We start from the raw sequence: 24,055 nt of genomic DNA, 5'->3' as shown, positions 1-24,055 counted from the left end.
AGATGATGCTGCAGGTCTTTGGAGGTGGTCTGTGGATTGTCCTTGACTGTTCTCACCATTCTTCTTCTCTGCCTTTCTGATATTTTTCTTGGCCTGCCACTTCTGGGCTTAACAAGAACTGTACCTGTGTTCTTCCATTTCCTTACTATGTTCCTCACAGTGGAAACTGACAGGTTAAATCTCTGAGACAACTTTTTGTATCCTTCCCCTGAAAAGCTATGTTGAATAATCTTTGTTTTCAGATCATTTGAGAGTTGTTTTGAGGAGCCCATGATGCCACTCTTCATAGGAGAATCAAATAGGAGAACTACTTGCAAGTGGCCACTTTAAATACCTTTTCTCATGATTTGATACACCTGGCTATGAAGTTCTAAGCTCAATGAGGTTACAAAACCAATTTAGTGCTTCAGGAAGTCAGTAAAAAGTAGTTAGGAGTGTTCAAATCAAGATAATGATACGGGTGCCCATACTTTTGCACCGTTCAAATTTTGTTTAAATGCAGATTGCACATTTTCTGTTAGTACAATAAACCTCATTTGAATCCAGAAATATAACTGAGTCCATCAGTTATTAGATATATGAAACTGAAATACCTGTTGCAAAAACCAAAATTGCTATTAAGAAAAAAGGTTAACATTAATAGGGGTGCCCAAACTTTTACATATGACTGTAGTTGTATTTGATGTGGGATGTATTCATTATTGCATCAACTAATTTGAGCAAAACTAAATATTCTGTAATGAAAGATACTATATTTTATTAACCTTACTTTCATGTTATGTATTAAAAAATGTTCTATGAAACTCAGTTTTGTCAACATTATGGAAGTTGTTCTTGTGTTCAGTGAGATATTGATTAAAATCTTACTTTTCAAGGGCAGTGTACTCAATTATGATGAGCATTGTATCATCCTCAATAGAAACTACTGCAAAACTATGATACCGTTAACTCAAAGTATCCGATATCAGAAACGTATTCTCCTAGCAAGGGTATACTGTGCTGGATAGTGGCATATCTTGCAAACCACATTTGCTTAACTTACATTTTAAAAATAGCTCTGATAAATATATGAAGACACTGTACTACAGTACCTCATGGATTGGGTGCAGCACCATAATATCAAGAATTGCCTGTAGGGGGCTCTACCAGCAAAGCTATACTTTAGAATGTAAGCTCTAATGAACAGGGCCAGTTCACAGTTTCATTTTTGGTTACTTATTAAATCGTTCAATGTTCTATCTATTTGTGTGTTGCTCTAGCAATAGAATTTTGATTTTATTATACAGTTTCATAACCACTCTATCACAATTGTTGGTTTCCTGGAAACTTCTTTACTGCACTTAAAGGGGTATTCCAATTCCCAATTACCTATCCTAATATGCAGTAATATGTAGTAAGTGTAATAATAATATTAGCAAATATCTCCAATTAGAAATGTAGGATAGTTCTTCTTATTCATTAAGTCACTTACCACATGTGCACTGCAGTAGCTTAGGTATCCATGGTTTGACCACTACCAACTAAATAACTAAAGGCTCATACTCATCTGCGGTAAAAACAGGTGAGTGCAAACCAATAAAAAATCGGATTGCACTCTGACTAATGTTATTCTATGATTCCCTGCTCATCTGCAATTTTTTGTGCAGCTTGGATCAGACTGGGAAAAAAAAATCACAGCATGCTGCGAGTGGCCACGTATATCAGATGAGACTCGCCAATGCAAGTCAATCCGTGCGAGAAAAAAAATTGCACGGCACACGGATCTTGCATGTACCGTTTGATTTTTATGCACCCATCTCCTAGAAAACATGACAGTTCATCAGCCAAGTACAGTAAATTCACATAGAAGAGATAGAAAGATGTCAGTGACAAATATAATGATTGCAGTGCGTGTGTACTTTAATGTTCATGTATTTAGCTAATAATTCAGTAAATTAAAGAAAAAAATGTTGTGCGGTCCCCCTACTTCTTAACCACCTGAGGGACAGCAGGGGGTTGATGTTTATAGTCTGGGAAGGGGGTAATAAACATGCAGCTTTCCAGGCTATTAACATCAGCTCACAGCTGTTTACTTAGCCTTTACTGGTTACTAAAATGGTGTACCTCCCAAAAAAATGACATGGCGATCCCCCCTATACTAAATAGCCACTAAAAGCTAGACATACTGCTAGGAAGGGGCCATGGATATTGGCCCCCTCCCAGACTAAGAACATCATCCCTCAGCCGCCCCAGAAATGGTGCATTCATAAGGTGCACCAAATCTGGTGTTTTCCTCGCCCTTCCCACTTGCCATGGTGCAGTGGCAAGTGGGGTAATAGGGTTGGGGTTGATGTCATCTGTTTTATTGCGGCTGACATCAATCCCAGGGGTTAGTAATGTAGAGGCATTTATAAGACGCCCCCATTACTAACCCCATAGTCATATTGTAAAAATATACACAACCAGAATAAAGTCCTTTAATTGAAAGAAAGACACAAACTCCTTTATTTTAAACAAATACTCCCCATCCCTCTTCTTCCCATTACTGTAAAATAGAATGTAATAAAACACTATATTCCTTATCTGTCCGCCGAGAATCCCTATGTGATGCTGTCCCACTAAGAACTCCAGCTCTGTATGGCTTGTTGAGTGGTGGCAACACACTGAGACAGGAACGTGAGATCGCTGCTGCAGTGTGTAGCCCTGACGTGAGAAAGGTCACTGGAGTTCAAAGCTGATGAACCCAGTTCACGTCACAGATGGAACTTTCTCATGCAGCAAGCGGTAATGTCAGTGAGGTGACTGGAGTTCATCAGCTATAACCTTCCTCATGTCAGCGCTTCACACTGCAGCAACGTTCTCATGCTCCTGTCTCAGTGTGTTCCGTTCGGCTTGCTGAGCAGCAGCATCATGCCACCACTCAAGAAACCATGTGGATGTAGCAGAGCTGGACTTCTTTATGTGACAGCATCACATAGGGATTCTCGGTGGACAGATTAGGAATGTGGTCGTTTATTATTTTTTATTTTACAGTAATAAATGGGAAAAAGAGGGTTTGGGAGTATTTATTTAAAATAATGGAGTTTGTTTCTTTCTTTCAATAAAAGGAATTTATTCTAGCTGTGTATTTTTTACAATATTACAATATTCATCACTTGCCACTGAACTAGGGCAAGTGAGAAGAGCGTGGATCTTATGGATGTGCCATTTCTGGGCTGCTGAGGTTTTAATCTGGGAGGGGGCCAATCTCCATGGCCCTTCCTAGCCTATTAATATCAGCCAGCAGCTGTCTGCCTAGCCTTTGCTGGTTACTAATTATAGGGGTACCCCACGTGCTTTTTTGGGGGTCCCTCATTTTAATAACCAGTAAAAGTAGACAGCTGTGAGCTGATATTAATAGCCTGGAAAGCTCCATGTTTATTACCCCTTTCCCAGGCTATAAATATCAACCCCCAGTTGTCGGCTTTCCCTCGGGGGACCACAAGCCATTTTTTTAAAATCGCATTTAATTATGAGCTAAATACATGTACTGTAAGCTGCACTGCACTGATTACATACAGTATCTCAATTACATCTACAGTGGGTACGGAAAGTATTCAGACCCCTTTAAATTTTTCACTCTTTGTTTCATTGCAGCCTTTTGGTAAATTCAAAAAAATTCATTTTTTTCTCATTACTGTACACTCTGCACCCCAGCTTGACTGAAAAAAATACAGAAATGTAGACATTTTTGTAAATTTATTAAAAAAGAAAAACTTAAATATCACATGGTCATAAGTATTCAGACCCACAGGTCCTTCAGTTCATAGTGCAGCAGGTCCTGGTTGTGTGCAGCTCGTGTTCTCTGGTATCAGCCAGCAGCAGATTTCCGGTTCCTCCCATTCCAGTGAGATTAAAGGAGGGTTTGGTGGAGTTTTTTAGTGCTTGTGGTAAACCTGTGAGAGGAGAGTGTGGGGTGAGATCAGAGCCGTTCCTGTGGAGGCTCCTGCTCCATGTGTCTGCGGCTCCTCAGTATTTGGGATGTGCAGCATTGTATGGGACTGCACATGATGAAGAGGGGGGAAGGGGCAGATGGGGCAGAATGTGGAGTCAGATGGAGCAGAATGTGGAGTCAGATGGGGCAGGATGTAGAGTCAGATGGGGCAGGATGTGGAGACAGATGGGGCAGGATGTGGAGTCAGATGGGGCAGAATGTGGAGTCAGATGGGGCAGGATGTGGAGACCAATGGGGCAGGATGTGGAGACTGATGGGGCAGGATGTGGAGACAGATGGGGCAGAATGTGGAGTCAGATCATTATACTATATATGACTATGGGGTGCACAATACTTTATAGGAGGACTATGAGGTACATTTTACTACTATGAAGTACTATGGGGTGCATTATACTTTGTCGAGGACTATGGGCTGTGCATTATACTTTATGGATGACTATGGAAGTGCATTTGAATATACTACATGGATGACTATAAACTGTGCAGTATATTATATAGAGGACTATGGGGGTGCATTTGTGACGCCCCTGAGGGTTCAGTCACCACAGAGGTACTGCACCTCCTCCTGAGGTGTGGTACCCCACCATTCAGGTAAGGTGGAGACCCCTGACCACGCTCCAACACCGGCATCCCACACAACAAAGTACCCTTTGGTGGCTCCCTGTTTACAATGGGAGCCCAGGGCCACGGACCGGGTCACCGCTACTGTGACACTTCCCTGTGAGATACCGGCCCGGGACCGAGTACCCCACAGCCCTGGGTGTGAGGGCGATCCACATTATATTATATGGAGGACTAAGGGAGTGCATTATACTTCTTATATGGATCCCCATGACTTCTATGTAAGCCCCGGATGAGTATAATGGTTTATTTTCTTTTATACATTACAGAACAACAACAGTACGGGGGACAAATATATACCAGGATGGGGCACCAGATAGTTTGGCATGGGGGGGCCCATTTGAAAGTTTGCACCGGGGCCCATAACTTTGTAGTTACGCCACTGCTCCCAGACTATGAGAAATAAGATTCTCTGGTCTGATGAGATGAAGATAGAACTTTTTGGTGATAATTCTAAGCGGTATGTGTGAAGAAAACAGACACTGCTCACCACCTGCCCAATACAATCTCAACAGTGAAACATGGTGGTGGCAGCATCATGCTGTGGGGGTGTTTTTCAGCTGCAAGGACAGGACAACTGGTTGCAATTGAATGAAACATGAATGTGGCCAAGTACAGAGATATCCTGGATGAAAACCTCTTCCAGAGTGCTTTGACCTCAGACTTGGCCGAAGGTTCACCTTCCAACAAGACAATGACCCTAAGCACACAGCTAAAATAACAAACAAGTGGCTTCAGAACAACTCTGTGACCATTCTTGACGGGCCCAGCCAGAGCCCTGACCTAAACCCAATTGAGCATCTCTGAAGAGACCTGAAAATGGCTGTCCACCAACGTTCACCATCCAACCTGAAGGAACTGGAGAGGAAATGCAAGGAAGAATGGCAAAGGATCCCCAAATCCAGGTGTGAAAAACTTGTTGCATCATTCCCAAGAAGACTCATGGCTGTACTAGCTCAAAAGGGTGCTTCTACTCAATACTAAGCAAAGGGTCTGAATACTTATGACTATGTGATATTTCAGTTTTTCTTTTTTAATAAATTTGCAAAAATTTCTACATTTGTTTTTTTTTTTTAGTCAAGATGAGGCGCAGAGTGTACATTAATGAGAAAAAAATTAACTTTTTTGAATTTAGAAAATGGCTGCAATGAAACAAAGAGTGAAAAATTTAAAGGGGTCTGAATACTTTCCGTACCCACTGTATGTATCTATCTAGCTTTCTATCTATGTATCTTAGCTTTCTATCTATCTATCTATCTATCTATCTATCTATCTATATCTGTATCTAAGATTGATTTATTAGTTACTAAACTAGCTTGAAATGACATAGAGAATTCCTGTATGTAAAAGCTGATGTTAAAAACGCATTGCATACGGATTGCATACGAATATCATACTGATGCTAGGTGAGAAAAATCTTTTCCAGACCAACATGGGACCAATTTTCTAAACGCAAATGAGTATGAGCTATTACTGTCACTATAGGAGAGGTCATAACAATGTATATCTAAGCTACTGCAATGCTCTACACATGGGGCAAGCAACATAGCAGATCAGAAGAACTATATTACATTTCTAATTGAAGTTATTTGTTAATATTATTATTACACCCACTATATATTGGGATTGGATCTTGGAGATGGGAATACCCCTTTAATTGTTTAAATCTGGCTAATCAAAACTCTTTTCTACCATGTTCATTGCGATCTACTAAGGTCAAAAGGAGCTGTATGTGGCTTTAGAAGACTCAGACCCATAATGGGAAAAAGGATACAAGCTGCAAATATAATGTTTGTAGTTACAACATTAATTAGCAAAAAAAATACTTGTAACCCTCTCTCCCAAAATGGGTTGGAAATTATTAATTTGGTCATTTACTCAAAGTTCTAGTGATTCAGGCCTGTGACATGGATCACATGGGCATACTCATCCCGCTTACACAGCAAATTATAATCAGAGTTCCCTCTTATATGTCTCATTGCCATCTGAAAGGCTATCCAGTGTGAGGAAGTAACTAAACAGCTCCCTGTATCTCAGCTTCTCGGAACCCTGTATGTGTCTAGTGGTTAATGGGAATTTCCGTAATTGTGTTTGATGTAAGGAAAAGTGAATGTTCGATGAAGAAATAAGCATTACTCACCTTCTGAATTTCAACCCTGTTTTCTGTAGACCATGGAATTATAGGAAGTGATTACATTCCATTCATCAATCCCATGACTACTGCAGTCAATCACTTACTGCCAATCACCACTATCGGTGAAATTTGCATGTTAAGGCCAGTGACTGGATGCAGCAGTCATGAGACTGATTGATGGGGTGTAATCACTGCTACTGCCACCAAGGACAACCAGAACAGTGCCACTGGACTGGCAGGGGGTTCACAAAGGGGATTCAATCTTTATTTCTTTATTTTATAAGACCTCCTGAAAGAAAACCCCTTTAAGTGCAGCAACATCTCAGAAATTACAAAGTAAATCATAATATACTGAATATGTACCGTATTTAAAATATAAAAGATGTTTAGCCCAAACATTCTGATATCTACTTGAATTATTTGGCCCCTCTGTGTTCCTCACCTTGTAGACACGCAGGCTCTCTTCATGTCCCCCTCCTTGCACATGCAGCTGTATTTTCTCTCTGCTGTTGCTTTCATATCCACACAGGTTACATCTCAGGTGCAAAGGAGGGAAAGAAGAAGCCTGGCTATATCCACTGATTGGAAGCTCTGCAGCGGAGGCTTGTGCGGTGGCCAGTGCTGCACCGCCCTCTCTCATATGGGCAGCCAACTGATATTTCTGTGCATGTTTGTCGGTTTTCAGGTGCAGCTGGAAGTTAGCTTTAAGCTGGGTGCTATAAGAGCAAAGACGGCAGCAGTGCAAGTCTCCTCTGACCTCTCTCCACTCCCTCTCAGGTAGAGACCGGCCTCTGCTGGCATGGGAAAGCAATCCTTCCAGACTATCGGTGGTAAAGCAACGGCACACCAAACAGCGGAATACGCCAGGGGATAGGTCTTCATCGGGGCTTGAAGATGCGTCTGGTAAGGATGGCGGTGCAGGAATGGCCATTCCAGAAGGATTTGTAGTATTCAGCTGTGAATTTGGCTGGGAGTCTGGAGTGAGAAGGTTACAAGCTGCAAAGTAGAAAGAACAACGTATTAACAGTAAAGTATGCAGGTGTAAAATACCATTGTATTCATGGGATCCACACTATTCTGCTATTCTGTACTCAACCGATTGCCTAAAACTATATTAAATTTGTACTAATGTCGATCTGTCACAAGATTTTGCAATGCAAACTGCATCTATTAAGTAGATCTCTTATACCTGATGAGGCTGCTTTATTTACTGTGAATATCTATGTGAGAATGGCAGTATTATCCATTTTGAAAGATCCCCTGCCTAGTATGAAAATGAGCATTCTGCGAGTTCACCTCTAACTGAACTTATATAATGCTTATTGTTATTTCAGCAATTTACAACGTTTCTGACATGGACTTAAAAAGCAAGCACACCAGTTTCATAAGGACTAAGATCTATTTAATAATGTAAGAGGTTATGAAATTACTCTGTAGTGAAACATTACCATTTCACATATTAGATCTCTATTCTAATAGGCAAAATGTACCATTTTACACGTTTACTTTTCATAAGGTAGTGCGGAATCCAATGTGAGTGATCAGATGTTACAAATATACATTTTGTTAAGCATGATTGTTATCAATACCCGCCTTTACCTTGGTTTCCACTAGAGCTGAAGTGCATGGGATTGAAAAGAAGTGGATGCTCCAGTCCCTGATCCGGTGCAAGTGGACCTCCATAGAATGGAAAGTTATCCTGGCCCATTCCCAGGCCTTGGTGAAGCAGAAGTACATTCTGCATGTGCTTCTCACTGGTCATATGTATACGTAAGTTGCGGGAAATGTTAGTTTCATAATTACACACTTTACAGTGCCATGATGCCTTTTGCTTAAGTTGACGGTCGGTGGGAGATATTTGGCTTCCTTCTCCCTGCCCTGTATTCACGGTTGGGGCTGCTAAGGCTGGAGCTGATGTGTTGGCTGCAGGACCAGAACCTTGGTAGCCTTGGAGATTGGCCAAGTGTTTGTCAGATTGCATGTGTATGGTAAGGTTTCCTTTAGTTGTTGTGGAATAATTACAAGCTTCACAACGATATGGCTTGTAGCCACAGTTGTAGCTTTCACCTCGTGCCAAGCGTGGATGCTGTTGGCCACTGTGGCAATAAGAACAATGGCTATGACTTTCGGGATGTTTTTCCTTCATATGAACATCTAGTGTCTGTTGGTATTTGTAATGCCAGTTACATTTTGGACATTTAAGAGTTTTGCATGAATTGCGAGAATGTAGAAGGGAAAGCTGGCCTTGAAGAGAAAGACTTTGGAATGGTTGGGGGCCTGAGGATGTCGTGCATTCATCGAAGGCCAGAGGCCCACGATCTGCATCTGTTTGGTTACCCCCTTTGTCAGAGCCATGGAAAGCTCCCATTTGTAACAAGGAATTTGTCGTCATTGGACCATAGAAGCTTTGGTTTGCAAGTAGCTGCTCATTAATGTCTGAGGTCTGTGAGGCAGAAGCGTTGCTTTCTGGAATATCCTCTTCCTCTCCCTCAACATCTTCACCTAGTGTCTCTGCTCCTGCTGAGCACCAGTTTTCAACACTGTTTTTTTCATTATTGTTGGCCCTTGAATCTTTGGCTTCAGTTGAGTGGGATGTTCCTGTTGATTCACATTTGTGATAACTTAAAGATGATTTGGGCACCAGGCCCATCGAAAGTTTAGGACTTTCTAGTTCCTCTTGTAAAGTCACATGACTTTTGGTATCATTATGTTTTGTGTCTTTCATTAAATCTTCCAATGTTCCAGACTGTTCAGTTGTACTTTGGATTACATCTAAGAGTGGGGTGTCTTGAACATCAGAAAGGGCAACATTCTCTGGCTCCTGGCCAGCATCTAACACAATGTGGCTTTTTTTTGGTTCTAAAAGGCTGAGAAAAACTTGCCCATTTGATCTATGAATGATACCAGAAGTCTCCCCTGATGTCAATTGATCTTGATATGGGTGCTCTAACTTGTGGAAGTGGGAAGCATGCAATCCCAGCTGCTTTCCACTTCGAAAATTGAGCTGGCAAGGGAGACAAATCCATGTACCATCCACTCTTTGTGTCCTTATGGACTCCCCAGTTGATTTGTGTATTAAATCATCTTCCCCTTTTTGCCCTTCTGCTTCCTTTTCTTTGGGTTGGTCTTGTATTCTGGGCGAGTTGCCAGGCGCCGGTTGAGTAAGATCGGCTGCCTCAGCTGAGGTATGTAGGGATATTTGGTTAGAGCGAAAGCCTTGGTAGGTTGTGGTGAGACGAAAAGAGGTGAGTGGAGGACGTGATAACAATGTGCTTTTAGAGGAGTCCCGTGGTGAAGTCGGAGAAAGACAAGCACCTTCCTCCTCTTCCTCACCTCTTAGGAGGTAGACAGTTCCATCACTAGAAAAAAGCACATGTCCCACCAGGGCCTCCCCTCTGTCCTCATTTTCCTCTGTACAGTTTGGCTTTAAAGGGGATGAAAGCTTTGGCAGATAATTTGGGTGTGGAGAATTGGGAGTCACAGGTCGCTGCAACAAGGAGGATGTCGGGCTGACATCTTGATATCCTCCTCCAGCAGCAGATACAGAGGAGGAGGTGGAGGAGGACAATTTTGGAGATGGGTTTGGAGGTGGGAGAGGGGTATCTTTGGCTGTTGGGCAAAGGGGTATATTGAGGTCCAGAGGCCAGGAACTTCTTTCATCCTGCTCCGAGGAGGCAAGGAAGCTCTCATCAGCATCCATAGCTGCACGGTTGATATGCAAGAATCATCTCAGACACAGCCCTGTGTACAAAAGAAGAATATTTATGAAAAAAAACATAGACAACAGTTAGCAAAACTAATAATAAATCACTGTTTTTCAGTAAGTAAATATTTTTTAGTAGAATTTTTTTTCTTTTGCATGAGCTGTCAAATAGGTTATAAATCAATGGAAGAGCTACATATAAAAGGCACTATTCACCGCATGCGTGCCTGTTAACACAAGAATTAATTTATATACAATTTGCCTGGGGCTGTATGAGGGTTGAAGAACAATCACCTGCCTCTCTGGCTTGAAAGAATTTGACCAATCTAATCGTTGACAAGGAATATGTTATGACAAGGTAAGGGTTAATTGCTGTTCTGCTGGTCCTTCTCCTCCCCCCTCCCCAGAGTCCTTATAATTCTGCTCCCCACAGAGTCTGATGTTGAGGTGATTAAAGAGCTGTGAGCCTGAGCACATTAGCATGTTAATGAGTATGGAAATTATTAACTAAAGAGTTTCATTCTACAGCTTGAGAGCGGAGGGGGTTTAATATAGGGTGGGGGTTGGGTGGGGGTGAAGCACTGGTGCAATAATGGGGGGCGAAATTGTTGAGGAAACGAATAAAAAAATAAATAAATCATAGAACGAGCTTTGCTATTGCAATCACACTATCTAGCTTCCATATATCAAGATATACGCGTATGTACCCACCAACATCAATAAATACCTCCGTAAGAGCTCAGTATGGAGCGGTCATCATTATCGATAATCACTTTAATTGTTTATATTCCTCTTCATAATCAGAACCCACGCCAGCCTCAACTAGCCAATTTATGCAGCCATCACAGGCCAGCATAGTAATGAGCAGCTAGTGTGGGGACAACCAAGAAATTCTGCTGTGCCCTCAAGAATGTATCCTCTAAAAACGAAGCACGTGTACTTGGTTTCCCAAATAGAGGGGATTTATTACTATTAATCAAGCCTTACAACATGAGATTCATCTACCACATTCTGTGCTTAGAAAAGGTTTCATTAGAGAAGATCAGTCTGCCTGCTTTCGTGGACTTGCTACTTTTTACAATAAATCCCAGTGGTATACTGGTCGGTAAGCCGGTCCTCCTCCTCCTCCGAAGAGCACAGATTCATATCAACTATATGTATTACATTTAAAGTATAACTCAACTTTTGATGCATTTCTTTATAGGCCCTTGAATACACTCCAAATCTGTGGGGAACTGAGTTTTGAGATGCCAACAGATTACTCAAAAGTATGCAGCTCAGGAGGCAGAAGGCTCATCTCCTGCCTGAGTGTGCACAGATCACAGTACAGACCCACAGACTTTCTATTGAGCCCGTACTCCACTGTACACATGCTCAAGGCAGAGGTGAACACTTTATTCTCCTGAGCTGCACACTTTTGAGACATATTTTTGAGCAATGGTTGAGTGTCTTATTACCCGTATCTCACCAATCTGCAGGGAATTTAACCCCTTCACTACCAAGGGTGGTTTGCACGTTAACTCCCGGGCCAATTTTTACAATTCTGACCACTGTCCCTTTATGAGGTAATAACTCTGAAACACTTCCATGGATCTCGGTGATTCTGACATTGTTTTCTCGTGACATATTGTACTTCATGCTAGTGCTAAAATTTCATTCAAATAACTTGTGTTTATTTGTGAAAAAAACAGGAATTTGGCGAAAATTTTGAAAATTTCGCAATTTTCCAAATTTGAATTTTTATGCCCTTAAATCACAGAGATACGGCACACAAAAAACTTGATAAGTAACATATCCCACATGTTTACTTTACATCAGCACAATTTTGGAACCAAAATGTTTTTTTGTTAGGAAGTTATAAGGGTTAAAAGTTGACCAGCGATTTCTCATTTTTGCAACACCATTTTATTTTTACGGACCACATCACATTTGAAGCCACTTTGAGGGGTCTATATGATAGAAAATACCCAAAAGTGACACCATTCTAAAAACTGCACCCCTTAAGGTGCTCAAAACCACATTCAAGAAGTTTATTAACCCGTCAGGTGCTTCACAGGAATTTTTTGAATATTTAAAAAAAAAAAATGAACATTTAACTTTTTTCACAAAAAAAATACTTCAGGTTCAATTTTTTTATTTTACCAAGGGTAACAGGAGAAATTGGACTGCAAAAGTTATTGTGCAATATGTCCTGAGTACGCTGATACCTGATATGTGGGGGGAACCACTGTTTCGGTGCATGGCAGAGCTCAGAAGGGAAGGAGCGCCGTTTGACTTTTTCAATGCAAAATTGGCTGGAATTCAGATTGGATGCCATGTCATGTTTGAAGAGCCCCTGATGTACCTAAACAGTGGAAACCCCCCACAAGTGACCACATTTTGGAAACTAGACCCCCCAAGGAACTTATCTAGATATGTGGTGAGAACTTTGAACCCACAAGGGCTTCACAGAAGTTTATAATGTACAGCAGTACAATTAAAAAATCATATTTTTTCCAAAAAATGATCTTTTCACACCCAATTTTTATTTTCCCAAAGGTAACAGGGCCCTAAAAGTTATTGTGCAATTTGTCCTGAGTACGCTGATACCCCATATTTGGGTGTAAACGACTATTTGGGCGCATGGCAGAGCTCGGAAGGGAAGCAGCGCCATTTGACGTTTTTGGCTGGAATTGAGATCGGACACCATGTCGCGTTTGGATAGCCCTTGATGTACCAAAACAGTGGAAACCCCCCACAAATGACACCATTTTGGAAACTAGAACACCCAAGGAACTTATCTAGATGTGTGGTGAGCACTTTGAACCCCCCAGGGCTTCACAGAAGTTTATAATGCCCGGGCGTGAAAATAAAAAAATCGTATTTTTTCCACAAACATGATCATTTAGTCCCCAATTTTTTTATTTTCCCAAGGGTACCAGGGGAAATTGGACCACAAAAGTTGTTGCCCAATGTGTTCTGAGTACGCGGATAACTCATATATGGGAGAAAACTACTGTATGGGCACACGTCGGGGCTCGGAAGGGAAGTAGTGACGTTTTGGAATGCAGACTTTGATGGAATGGTCTGCGGGTGTCATGTTGCCTTTGGAGAGCCACTGATGTACCCAAACAGTGGAAACCTCCCACAAATGACACCATTTTGGAAACTAGACCCCCTAAGGAACTTATCTAGATGTGTGGTGAGCACTTTGAACCCTCAAGGGCTTCACAGAAGTTTATAATGCCCGGGCGTGAAAATAAAAAAATCGTATTTTTTCCACAAACATGATCATTTAGTCCCCAATTTTTTTATTTTTCCAAGGGTACTAGGTGAAATTGGACCACAAAAGTTGTTGTCCAATTTGTCCTGAGTACGCTGATACCTCATATGTGGGAGAAAACTACTGTATGGGCACACGTCGGGGCTCGGAAGGGAAGTAGTGACATTTTGGAATGCAGACTTTGATGGAATGGTCTGCGGGTGTCATGTGTGTTTGGAGAGCCCCTGATGTGCCTAAACTGTTGAAACTCCCCACAAGTGACCCCATTTTGGAAACTAGACCCCCTAAGGAACTTATCTAGATGTGGGGTGAGCACTTTGAACCCCCAAGTTTATAACGCCCGGACGTGAAAATAAAAAAATCATATTTTTTTCCACAAAAATGATATTTCTGCCCCCAATTTTTTACTTTCCTAAGGGTAACAGGAGAAATTGGACCCCAAAAGTTGTTTTGCAATTTGTCCTGAGTAGGCTGATACCCCATATGTGGGGGTAAAACACTGTTTGGGCACATGGCAGAGCTTGGAAGGGAAGGAGCACCATTTGACTTTTTCAACGCATTTGGCTGGAATTGAGATCAGATGCCATGTTGCGTTTGGAGAGCACCTGATGTGCCCGAACAGTGGAAACCCCCCAATTCTAACTCCAACCCTAACGCCAACACACCCCTAACCCTAATATCAGCCCTACCCCTAGCCCTAACCCTAGCCCTAACCCTAGCCCTAACCCTAATGGGAAAATGGAAATAAATACATTTTTTTAATTTTATTATTTTTCCCTAACTAAGGGGGTGATAACAGGGGGGGGGTGATTTACTATTTATGGCGGGTTTTTATGTTTGGCAGCTATCACACGCTAAAAGACGCTTTTTATTGTAAAAATAGTTTTTGCATCACCACATATTGAGAGCTATAATTTTTCCAAATTTTGACCCACTGAGTCATGTGTGGTCTTATTTTTTGCGGGACGAGTTGACGTTTTTATTGGTATAATTTTCGGGCACGTGACATCTTTTGATCGCATTTTATTCCGATTTTTGTGACGCAGAAAGAACAAAAACCAGCGTTTCACGAATTTCTTTTGGGGGGGGGCTTATACCGTTCCGCATGTGGTAAAATTGATAAAGCGATTTTATTCTTCGGGTCAGTACGGTTACGGCAATGCCTCATTTATGTCGTTTTTTTATGTTTTAGCGCTTTTATGCAATGAAAACAATTTTATATAAAAAATAATTATTTTTACATCGCTTTATTCTGCGAGCTATAACTTTTTAATTTTTTCGCTGATGATGCTGTGTGGCAGCTCGTTTTTTGTGGGACAAGATGACATTTTCAGTGGTACCATGGTTATTTATATGCGTCTTTTTGATCGGGCGTTATTGCACTTTTTGTTCGGCGGTATGATAATAAATCATTATTTTTTGCTTCGTTCTTTATTTTTATTTTTTAAGGGGTTCACTAAAGAGGTTAACTAATGGGACAGTTTTATAGGGTGGGTCGTTACGGACACGGCGATACCAAATATGTGTACTTTTATTGTTTTGGGGTTTTTTCCCAAAAAATGAATTTATTACGGAATATTTTTTTTTTTATTTATTTAACGATTTTTTAAAAATTATTTTTACACTTTTTTTTATTTCTTTAACTTTATTACATTGTCCCAGGTGGGACATCACTGTCCTGTGAGAGATCGCTGATCTGTCACATCACAGGCAGTGCTGCAGGCTTCCTCCTTGCCTGCGCTTTGCAGGCATGTGGAAGCCAGCTCCCTGCAGGTCCCCGAAGGTCCCTGTCGCCATCTTGGATTTGGGGACCTGCAGGGAAGGAGACCCCCCGCGGCAGCGCTGCACATTGCGCTGCTGTGGGGGGCTCAGGGAAGCATGGAGGGAGCCCCCTCCCTGCCGATGCTTCCCTTTAACCCCCGGTACACCGCGATCGTGTTTGATCGCGGTGTGCCAGGGGTTAACGTGTCGGGGGCAGTCCGTGACTGCCCCTGACACATTGTGCCGGGTGTCAGCTGTGATAATCAGCTGACACCCGGCCGCAATCAGCGGCGCTCACCACGTGGGCGCCGCTGATCGCTATGACGTAATATTCCGTCCATGGGAATTAGGTCCCAGGTCACATGGACGGAATATAATGCCCATTGTAGGAAAGGGGATAAGGGCCACAATGCATTGAAGCTTGATGGCAACATATGGTTGTTAATGTCCAGTGTTGGCATCCTTGAAATTGTTCCAGAAAATGAAGTATTTCTCCCAGAAAATTATTGCAATTACACATGTTTTGTTATACATATGTTTATCTCCGTTGTGTGCTTTGGAACAACACAAACAAGCTGGGAAAAAAAGGCATTTTGGACTTACTTTCACAGAAAATAATGGACCAGACAAAATTGTTGGCACTTTTCCAAAACTGTGGGTAAACAACTTTGTTTCAAGCATGTGATGCTCATTCAAACTCACCTGTGACAAGAAAAAGGGGCAATATGAAAATCACACCTGAAACCAGATAAAAAGGGGAGAAATTGACTCACTCTTTTCATTGTGTGTGCCATACTAAGCATGGATAACACAAAGAGAATAAGAGAATTGTCTGAGGACTTGAGATCAAAATATCAACAATCTCAAGGATTCAAGTCCATCTACAGAGATCCTGATATTCCTCTGTCCACGTTGCACAACATAATCAAGAAGTTGACAACCCATGGCACTGTAGCTAATACCCCTGGATGTGGATGACAAAGAAAAATTGATAAAAGGTTGCAACGCAGGATAGTCCAAATGGTGTATAAGCAGCCGCAATCAAGTTCCAAACATATTAAAGCTGTCCTGCAGGTTCAGGGTGTATCAATATCAACGCGAACTATGCATTTACATTTGAATAAATTGAAACGGTATGGCAGGAGAGCCAGGAGGGCCCCACTGCTAACACACACACATAAATAAGCTAGACTGTACTTTGCCAAAACATACATGAGTAAGCCAAAATCCTTCTGGGAAAGCGTCTTGTGGACAGATGAGACCAAGATAGAGCTTTTTGGTGAAGCACATCATTCTACTGTTTACTGAAAATGTAATGAGGCCTACAAAGAAAATAACTCAATACCTAAAATCAAATATGATGGTTGTTCAAAGGTGTTTTGGGGTTGTTTTGCTGCATTTGGTACTGGGTGGAAGGTATCATGAAATCTGAAGATTACAAAAGGATTTTGGGATGCAATGTAATACCCAGTGTCAGAAAGCTGGGTTTGTGTCCTAGGTCATGGGTCATCCAGTAGGACAATGACCCCAAACATACTTCAATATTCACTTAGAAATGGATGGAAACAAAGTGCTGGAGAGTTCTGAAGTGATCAGTAATGAGTCTGGATCTAAATTCCATTGAACAACTGTGGAGAGATCTTAAAATTGTTGTTTGGAGTAGGCGCCCTTCAAATATGAGAGACCTGAAGCAGTTTGCAAAAGAAGAGTGGTGCAAAATTCCGGTTGAGAGGTGTAAGAAGCTTTCTGATGGATATAGGAAGCGATTGATTGCAAGTATTTATTCCAAAGGTTGTGCAACCAAATATTAAGTTCTGGGTGCCAACAATTTTGTCCTGCTTGAGAACCTGATTCCAGTGATATATTACTTACTGGGCTACTTGCTGCAGTTTTGCTAAAATCACTCTTTTATTTGCTGCAGAACTAGCAGTTCTCTGAATGCTGAGCTCTGTATAACCCGCCCCACACCAGTGATTGACATCTTTTTGCGTTCACTGTGTCATAGGCAGAAAGCTGCCAATCAGTGATGGGGGGCGGAATCAGTATCTCTGACTCTGCTGCATTATTACATTATGCTGCACTCAGAATAGGTTTCAAAAACTGCTTACAGATTTCATTTATTTTAATATATTTATTTTTTGGGGCATTTTCACAGATCTACTGAACATATCCTGTCTAGACGAGACCAAGACTGCAAAAAGCGAAAATCAATTCTAATAGACTATTCCTGATGCACTGTCTAAGCGGGAGCCAAACTTTTCAAAGAAAACTAACCTTGAAAATGACAAATTGGTCTATCAATAAACAATCAAAGGAAACAAATGTAGCTAATTTGAAAGATAAAAATGCAAAGGCTTTTACTACTTGGTAAACTGCACTAGATAGAAACTGTCTGCCTTAAAACGGATGAACTGCAAGGTCAGAAGACGCCAAACAAAGATAAGGATGTATATAGATTACCGTATATAGAATAATCAGCCTTAAAGGAGTTCTCGGGTAAAAATGAGTTTTCACCTGTTTGATAACTTATTGATTTGTGGGGATCCCCGTCAGAATGGATCAGTGGTGCATAGTGTCAGACCATTGCTTAATTCATTCTCTGTGGTCCTGCCGAAAAAAGTACTCATAAGGAATTAACAGAACAGCAGTTTAGCATGCTCCATTCTAACACGGATAAAAGTTCGCTGTTTTGTTGATTGCAGAGGGTCTCAACCATCAGACCCCCCACTGATCAATAAATTATCACCTATGCTCTGGATAGATGAAAACTTGTTCTCTCCAGAGGACTCCTATAATAGTAAAACCATTGTCAGGTGAATTGAATTAAATTGATCATCTTCTAGAATCACACTTGCCAAGGGGTGAACAGTCAGTTCTTGAAGTTTATGCCTTGGAAGGTGGAGAATTTTGTAAGCCTAGGGATCAGATCATCTTGGCCATAATGGAATGGCTAGATGAAAGGGTTAGAAGAGGTCCGATCCAATCCGATCCGATATTTCTCTATATCGGATGGTATCGCTCAACACTAGTTAGAACATCTCCAAAACACCAGGCTTTGTGGTATGAGCATTATTTGTTGTCAGTTACTTACTGTAAGAAGGTGAATAGGGAAAATTAAAGCACCCATGGCTCACTCATACATACAGTATAGAAAGGGAAGGTTATCCTTTTTAATCCGATCCAAAGAACAACTATTCTAGCACGAATTGCTGAGAACTACTGACCATTGTCCATCGCCAAAAGTGCCAGCAAGAGGCACATGAGCAGCAAAATGGAACCACGGAGTCATGGAAGAATGGGGTCTGGTCCGAGTAACCAAGCTTTCCGTTACACCTTGTAAACAGCCGTGTGGATATCACTTACCTGGGGAAGAGATGGCACCATAATACACTATAGGAAGACACCAAGCTGACACGGCAATGTGATGCTCTGGACAGTGTTCTGTTGGGAATCTCCTGGCTTTCATGTGGATGATACTTTGGAACACAGCACCTACCTAAACATTGCACATATTGTATATATCTCTTCATGGCAACAGTATTGTTAATTGAATAGTTTAAGGAAAATGGCAAAGAGTAAAAAGTATAGGTTGGCCTCCAAAATCCCGATATCTCTATCTACTCGAGAATCTGTGGGATTTCCTGGAAAAAAAAAGAATCCGATTCATGGGAGCCTTTGCCTGCGAGTTAAAAAACTTAAAGGATTGGCTGCTAATGTCCCGATGCAAGATACCACAGGATAACTTATTATCTTATGGGTCATAGCAGTTTTGGAAGCATGAAGTGAACCCACACAATCCAAGATGTGGTTTTAATGTTATGGCAAATTGATGCATATTCACCATTACAATAAAAGACAGTACGCTTAACAAAATAAATGTGGAGCCTGGTAACACTGTGCTATGCTCAGGTGACATTTGAATTTCAGAACTCTCCCAAGTGCCAGTGTCCATTATAGCTTTCCTCTTTAGAAGTAGAACCACTAACTGTGGTGCACTTAACTTTAACGGACCTTTCACCGGCTTGTGAATTGTAAACTGGAGACATCATGGAATAGACAATACTCCTCTCCATTGTGGAGACATTAGCTTGTAAAGTTTAGGTTATAATTTATATTACAGGTACATTGGACATTAGCAGAGATTAGTCTTTGTGGGTGTGTACTTCTTCCACTGTAGGAGGTTGACCAATCACAAGCAGGCAGCATCATGCAGAATGGAAGCTGCTCATACAGAGTCTCTTCACTCTGATTACCATAAAAGAGGGAATCCTGACTGGGCAACCCTTCTATGATGTCCTTATGCCCTACCTAACTAGGCATATGGATTTTGCTGTCTTCATGAGATAAAGGGCCCATTTCATTGCCTTTGCGCCTATTTTTTCTTCTTTATTCTATTTGTGACTTTTTGTAAGTCTATTTTATATGTGATCGCCAGGTGTTTTTTCCATTTTGTGGGCGTAGTCTAGCAATGTCAGATGTTTTCACCCGCTTCATCAATTTCTAAAAAAATAGGTGCTAAATTTGGAGCAACTCTACAGTTAAAGCCAAAAAAAAACAACAATTTTTTACTTTGCACCAAATTCATGAATCGTGTATGACATTTTGATGAATTTGGCAAAAAAAAAGGAAACTGACTTGGAAAAAAAAAGAAATGCAAATGATGAATCGGGTTCAGAGCCTTTAAAATCAAAAAGATCCCTAGTAATACATTTTCCAACCAATTGAGCAGGTTTCTTTGGCCTGAAATATTTTTTCCTACTATAGATGTAAATACTTAAAAGCGACCATCCCATATATTCATTATAGGATGTATTACTCAAACCGTATGTCGGTGAGTTGCCAGCTTTGTACAAAATAGAAAATTATTTTGCGAACATATTTATGAAAATGGATTGTAATAAGTTTGTCTACATATCCTCTTTACAGCACTGAAGAACAAAACTGTTTTAGAATATTTCAATAATATATCTCGATTCATTGTGAATAAATTAATGGGCGATTAATATTCACTATAGAATTTGTTTTCTGTGAAGATTTTAGTATGCCTGGAGGCAGAGCTTACCATTGACTTGAGCTTGGACTTCTAGTCCTTAATCATATGTCACTTTTCAAAGCTCTCCTGTCAATCTTATTGATGTGTGATAATCAACTGAACAACAGCTTGGGGCATTGTCTAGTGGCACATCTCCAGTCCTTGGGGACATGGCATGCTGCAATTGTGGAGGGGAAATGAGCTTGGCTAGCCTAAAAATGAAAATGCTGCCAATCGAGAGCTTCATCCCATCCTGCAGAGAGGAATAATGCAAAGCCCTTGCATTTCATGGAAGTAGGATCAATTTACAAAACGAGTGTTAATGTTTCTTTTAATATCATGAAAGGCTTAACCAAGTAGCAGAAACATAGCCAGCTAAAGCGCAATGACAATAAATCAACTCAAGTATGTGCCAGGAAAATGAACAAATACACCTCTAGCTATCCAATATACTGATAAGAAAACAATCGAAACCCAAACTGTTATTGTAATTACACCTAGACAATGCAAATACAGCCAGCAAATTACTGCTCAACAAACCGTAGGCGCATTTACACGTTAAACCACCACTATATGTAGCCTATAAGGGGTCGTTAACAGCCTGTTCGACAGGCAAACTGCCAAGAGATCAACTTCCATGCACCATCAACAATAGTCAATACAATCATTCTCTGCGAATGATATAGCAATGCTTTTGGCAGCACATCTTTTGCTTACACAGAATGCGGTGATGCAGAGAACAATAATTTTTAACTAAGCTTAAAAATAATTTCGCCCAACAAACAAGCATTTTGCTCGTTTATTATTGTAAACGGTATGGGTATGTTCATGTGCACACGTTGCGGATTCTACCGCGGATCCGCAGCGGATTTGGCCCTGCGGGTCCGCAGAAGATTCTGATGCATTGTACAGTAGCATTAAAGTCAATGTAATTTGAAAAATACTGTGCACATGCTGTGGAAAAATCAACGCGGAAACGCTGCAGGTTCATTTCTGCAGCATGTCAATTCATTGTGCGGATCTGCAGCGTTTCTGCACCCATTGACTTGCATTGATCCGCAGCAAAACCGCAGGTCTAAAAAAGATCTGCGGTTTTGCTGCAGATGAAATGCTGCAGATTGGGATGGGGGAAGAGTGTGGGCGGTGACTGTGTGCATGTATGGGCCTATGTGTGTGTGTCGGGGGGGTCTGCGGGCCTGTGCGGGGTCATCGGGCTGTGCATGGGGTCTGCCGGGGCTGTGCGGGGGATCTGCAGGCCTGTGCGGGGGTTACCGAGACTGTACGGGGTCTTGTGGGGGTCATCGGGCTGTGCAGGGGGGGTCTACGGGCCTGTGTGGGGATCATCGGGCTGTGCATGGTATCCGCCGGGGCTGTGTGGGGGAACTGCGGGCCTGTGCGGGGGTTGCCGGGACTGTACGGGGTCTTGCGGGGGGTCATCAGGCTGTGCGGGGGGGTCATCGGGCTGTGCGGGGTGGTCTGCGGACCTGTGGGGGGTCATCGGGCTGTGCGGGGGGGTCTGTGGGCCTGTGTGGGGGTCATTGGGCTGTGCGGGGGGTCTGTGTGCATACAGACATAACATATAACATACAACACATAACATAGAGTACATACTTACCAATCACCTACGGTAATTCCCCGAAGCCATTGATCTCCTGTAATAAAAATAAAATAATAAACCAACTTATACTTACCTTTCCGCAGTAGTCCAATTAATAACGAGGGTACCACGACGATCTCCCATGGAGAACTGCCACATCAGCTGATATGACCGCTCTCCAGGGGCTCCCGTGATGAAATGACAGGCGGAGGGCTGTGTATCCCTCCACCACCGGGAAAGAGGTCCCGCAACCCTAACCCTAATTCTCACGCAGCATTGCTGTAAAGTGAGACCCTGAACTCAGGTAACCTCAGTGACGCACTGTAGGAGCCATTATCACCTGTCAGTTCATCACTGGGAGGCCCTATAGAACAGTGACATCACTTGATGTCACTGTTCTATAGGGGAGATCGTCGTGGGACCCTCGTTATTAATTGGACTGCGTCGGACAGGGAGTACACGGATGGTTTATTTTTTTTCTTTTTATTCTAGGAGACCGAGGGCGTCGCTTGGATCTGGGAGTACAATAAAAATATGAAAACCGTGTTGTGCTTTATTTCATTAAAATACTTAATTCTTATGTGTGTGTGGCTTTTTAACCCTTTATTAATACAAGATTAATAATGGATAGGCATCTTATTGACACCTCTCCATTATTAACCGGGCTTAATGTCACCTTACATTAGCAAGGTGACATTAACCCCTTATTACCACCCCTTATAACCCCTTATAATCCCTTACTCCCACTGCTACACGGGAGTGGGAAGAGAGGGGCTAAGTGCCAGAATTGGCGCATCTTATAAATGCTCGATATCTGGGGTGGCTGCGGGCTGGTATTTGTAGCCGGGGTGGGCCAATATCCATGGCCCCTTCCTAGGCTATGAATATCAGCCCGCAGCTGTCTGTGTAGCCTTTCTAGCTATAAAATATAGGGGGACCCCACATCATTTTTTTGGGGGGTCCCCTATTTTAATAGCCAGTAAAGGCTATGCAGACAGCTGCAGACTGATATTCATAGTCTAGGAAGGGGCCATGGGTATTACCCTCTTCCCAGGCTACAAATATTGGCCCCCGGCCATCGGCTTTCCCCCTCTGGCGCAGAAAATTGCGCGGGAGCGCACGCCGTTTTTTTTTAAATATATAAGGCTATGGATATATCTATGGATATGTCTATAGATATATCTATGGAAATATCTACAGATACAGTATATCTATGGAAATATCTATAGATAGATAGATATGGGATAGATAGTTATAGATAGATATATGGATAGATCTAGCTATCTATTATCATCTGTCTATCTGTCTATCTGTGTGTGTAATGGAGTGTGGGTTGGACAAATGTAAAAGAGGAGGTTGGACAGAAATGACATCACAAGTCTTTTTTTTTGTTGCTAAATAACATATCTTTATTTAGCTTACAAAAACGCATACAAATCCTCAGGCAAAACTGCACTGAAAAAACACATGAAATCCGCGTCAAAAAACGCACCTGGGTTTTCTGCCAAGAGATGTGGATTTTGTGCGGAAAAATCAAAGGGAGAATCCGCAACGTGTGCACACAGCAGAAGAAGCTTCAAGAATAGTTTATATCTGGTGTTTGCAGGCAGTTTTTTATTCCGATATTTTTATTAACTTTTTTTTGGTTTTGGGCAATATTTGGACTCTTACGTCCATTAAGCAATGAACAAAATGCTATCCTTTTTTTTTAAGTGAAAACCCTTTGAAAACGTTCAAAATGATACCTAGAAGTCTTCCGGGCATGCTTTAGCCTTCCCATTGACATCTATTATAAAGAATGGAGTGCCTTCCTAGCAGAAAACATCAGAAGAATGGTCAGGTCACTTCTTTTAAAAACTTGGCGTACTTGAAGCCTGAAGAATCTAAACATATAAACAAATCGTTTCTCTAAAGCAATTAATAGGCAGATTCTTTTGACCGTTATGAGCAATTTTTTCCATCCATTTTTTAG

At 41.6% G+C, this 24,055-nt stretch overlaps 1 protein-coding gene and 1 long non-coding RNA gene across 4 annotated transcripts in view; one reads left to right on the top strand and one right to left on the bottom strand.

Moving 5' to 3' along the window:
* The window catches only part of LOC141089113 (uncharacterized), a 79,672-nt gene extending 59,216 nt beyond the window's left edge, over positions 1-20,456 (top strand). Inside the window, exons 3-4 of one of the 3 annotated variants that reach the window (XR_012232179.1) lie at positions 7,506-8,498; positions 17,610-20,456. This is a non-coding gene — a long non-coding RNA (uncharacterized lncRNA). Of the gene's footprint in view, positions 1-7,505; positions 9,822-17,609 lie in introns of those variants that run through there. The other 2 variants (XR_012232178.1, XR_012232177.1) reach the window with 2 other exon arrangements.
* The window catches only part of ZFHX2 (zinc finger homeobox 2), a 117,356-nt gene that overhangs the window by 58,254 nt on the left and 35,047 nt on the right, over positions 1-24,055 (bottom strand). The window contains exons 2-3 of the mRNA XM_073575405.1: positions 8,328-10,469; positions 7,171-7,724 (exon numbers count right to left, since the gene is read on the bottom strand). Of these exons, the coding sequence (XP_073431506.1) occupies positions 7,171-7,724; positions 8,328-10,428 (2,655 nt within the window). The 5' untranslated portion in view covers positions 10,429-10,469. The remainder of the gene's footprint in view (positions 1-7,170; positions 7,725-8,327; positions 10,470-24,055) is intronic.

Source organism: Dendrobates tinctorius, unplaced genomic scaffold (assembly GCF_039654945.1).
Source record: "Dendrobates tinctorius isolate UK_male_01 unplaced genomic scaffold, ASM3965494v1 ptg000044l, whole genome shotgun sequence".
NCBI lineage: Eukaryota > Metazoa > Chordata > Amphibia > Anura > Dendrobatidae > Dendrobates > Dendrobates tinctorius.
This window is presented reverse-complemented; position numbering and strand designations above follow the sequence as displayed.